The 2,601-nt window shown below is 27.1% G+C and overlaps 1 protein-coding gene across 2 annotated transcripts; it reads left to right on the forward strand.

Moving 5' to 3' along the window:
• Positions 1-1,527: 1,527 nt before the first annotated feature.
• Positions 1,528-2,281, forward strand: LOC108744615 (ribonuclease H2 subunit C). Of its 2 annotated transcripts, none has more exons than XM_025974697.1 (3): positions 1,528-1,738; positions 1,797-2,029; positions 2,084-2,281. In XM_025974697.1, the coding sequence occupies exons 1-3, from the start codon at positions 1,588-1,590 to the stop codon at positions 2,105-2,107; spliced, it is 408 nt and encodes a 135-aa protein (XP_025830482.1). In that variant the 5' UTR covers positions 1,528-1,587; the 3' UTR covers positions 2,108-2,281. The 2 variants fall into 2 exon arrangements, with proteins under 2 accessions (XP_025830482.1, XP_025830483.1); XM_025974698.1 differs by having other exon boundaries at positions 1,528-1,735.
• The last annotated feature ends 320 nt before the right edge of the window (positions 2,282-2,601 follow it).

Genomic DNA, 2,601 nt, shown 5'->3' on the forward strand with positions numbered 1-2,601 from the left:
GATGTGTAATGTTACTGATTAATTATTTATTATATAAAACAATATTAAAATAAAAATAACATATAATTAGGATCTATACTAACATGGTAACAGAATCCTAATGTTTTTATTAGAAACAAGGGGATAAACAATTTAAACAATAACTAACTACTCGTACTTTAAATTCAGTTTTAATTAATCCATTCCTTGCATTATACACATGTACATGATGAATATAAAAATGTCAATAAAAAGCCCTTTTAAATTAGAAAAGACAGTGTTTCGAAATGAAGTTAGTACTTATTTCACACAGACAGGTTACAATTTTACAAAAATAATTTAAAGCAGTTGATACTTCTTTTTATGTCTTTTTGTTCTATTGAATAAATTAGAAATTTATCACTTACCCTTATTGCCTTTGTTTTTTCCAGCGGACCTTGATCCATTCTGTAGTAAAATGGGGACTGTAGGATCAACACCCAACTGAACATTGCAGTCAGAGTTATAATGTTTCTGTGAACATAAAATACATTAAACAATACTTAAATGTCAAGATGTTTTCGTTAGAAATGAATTTAATATGTTTAACAAGTTGATCACCATTAATTTTTTTGTTTAAAATAAACGTCTGTATATTGAAAAATTAAATATTTAGTCTCCCTTTCCACTCATTCATTCTTTACATTAGTATAAAATGTTTGCTTCCTGCACTACAAAGTATTATAATGTGCAAAAAGTGTTACTAATGCAGTTTCCCTTAAAAACTTTCATTAAAACAAAGGGTTGAAAAAAGGTCAAAATATACACCTAAAATCCTTGTATGGTTGACCCACAACCACCCACAAGTATTTTTTACATTGTAAATGTTCAGCTGTATTAGTAAAGAAAAAAAAATGTTTTTCGGAAACCTACATGTACTGCATGGGTAGATACATATAATCCTCGTAAAAATTAATTTCAATTGCTCTTTTCTATCGGTGCAAGTTAAGTACAGCTTTATGAATAGATATTTTAACTTTTGAATTGAGAGAAATCAATATTTTATATTTCTTAATACATGTACCTACCTTAACTTGATTTTCATTTTCCTGCTTCCGATATGTATCGAGGATTCACCGCACAGAAATCACACGACGGATATTTTACTGAAATATAATATTACATTGTAATTATAATTAAATTTAAGTCTTTTATTAAGCAATTTAAAACTAAACCAAAACACAATTCAGAATTAATAAAATGTCAAATTTAACCTGTTTAACCTTGTGATCATAGATATCATTATCTTGAAATTATAAAATAGTGTCTAAGTTATGCCATAAGCAGCAGAACGATTACTTTTAATACTTCAAAATATAAAACAATTATCGCACATATGTTTTAGAATTTAAAATTTTATTTTTAATTTTGTACTAAGTTGGTTTAAATAGATTAATATTTTGTATTTATTATTGGGATTATTTTGATGGTATAACCAACATTAAATTTTCTTAACAGTGACATATAGACCATAGATATTTTTAACCTAAAGTTTTTTAAGCGGTAACTGATTTTTTCTTGAAGTATTTTTCATTGTTTACGTTTAATTCTGTATGAGTTTAAATTAAAATGCTTGTTCATATTTTAGGAGGTAAAAATAATTTGGAATGTTCCTATAGAGATTCAAAAATACACTCCCTTCCTTGTAAAATACATGCCGACTGTGATGCTCCTGTTTCTAAGTATTTTGAACCTTATGTTACATCGCAAGAAGATGGTAGTAGGTTTAATTTAAAAAAATATTGGAAATGTGAATAATAATAAAGGTAATCTTGCAGTATTAAAGGCATCATTTCGAGGATTTCCACTATTAGGTATGAAAATTAACTTTCCTGAACATTACAAAGGAATAATTTTGCATGAAAGTATAAGACCAGAAACTGAGGATGAAGAACGGAGGTTTTATGTAGTAAATAATTTTAATTCAATAACTTATTGGAATTGGGATAAGAGCCCAACTAAAAATGATCTTTTTGTACAAGCTCTTGACTGGCTAGACATTGCTGAAGCTGTAAGTATTCTATTATATTAATACTAGATTATCTTAAGCTTCCTTCTTTTTTAGCTGCACTCTCCAATCATGGAATGAAGAGAACATGTGAAGTGCTACAGCATACAAAACGTTGAATTCAAACTGACTGTTTGTTGTATTCAAATGCATTATTTTCTTAATAAAAACTTGTGATCATTCACCTATGTACACACAAATATAATTATTCTAGTGTAACTAGAAATTTCATGAATAAGATACTAGTTAGTGGCATACTGTAAGTCCTTAAAGTCTAAATACTTCAATACCCATTTCTAACAAACTTAGTTGTGTGAATTTGCCTCTATATTTATTAAAAAAAAAAGTATATATTTAAATATGTAAATAATAAAACAGTTGATAGTTTTACTCAAATATTTGATAAATCACTGACAATTGTTTTGACTAAAGAGTGGTTATCAAGAGTAGACAGCATTTATAGTAATAATAATATTTGTTATACACATGACCACTCTTTTTCAAATGAATAACATGTAAAGACCTTTCATGATTTTGAAGGTCTTGACCAAGTCGAAAAAGAAATAAAGACTATT

This window comes from Agrilus planipennis, unplaced genomic scaffold (assembly GCF_000699045.2).
Source record: "Agrilus planipennis isolate EAB-ADULT unplaced genomic scaffold, Apla_2.0 scaffold16, whole genome shotgun sequence".
NCBI lineage: Eukaryota > Metazoa > Arthropoda > Insecta > Coleoptera > Buprestidae > Agrilus > Agrilus planipennis.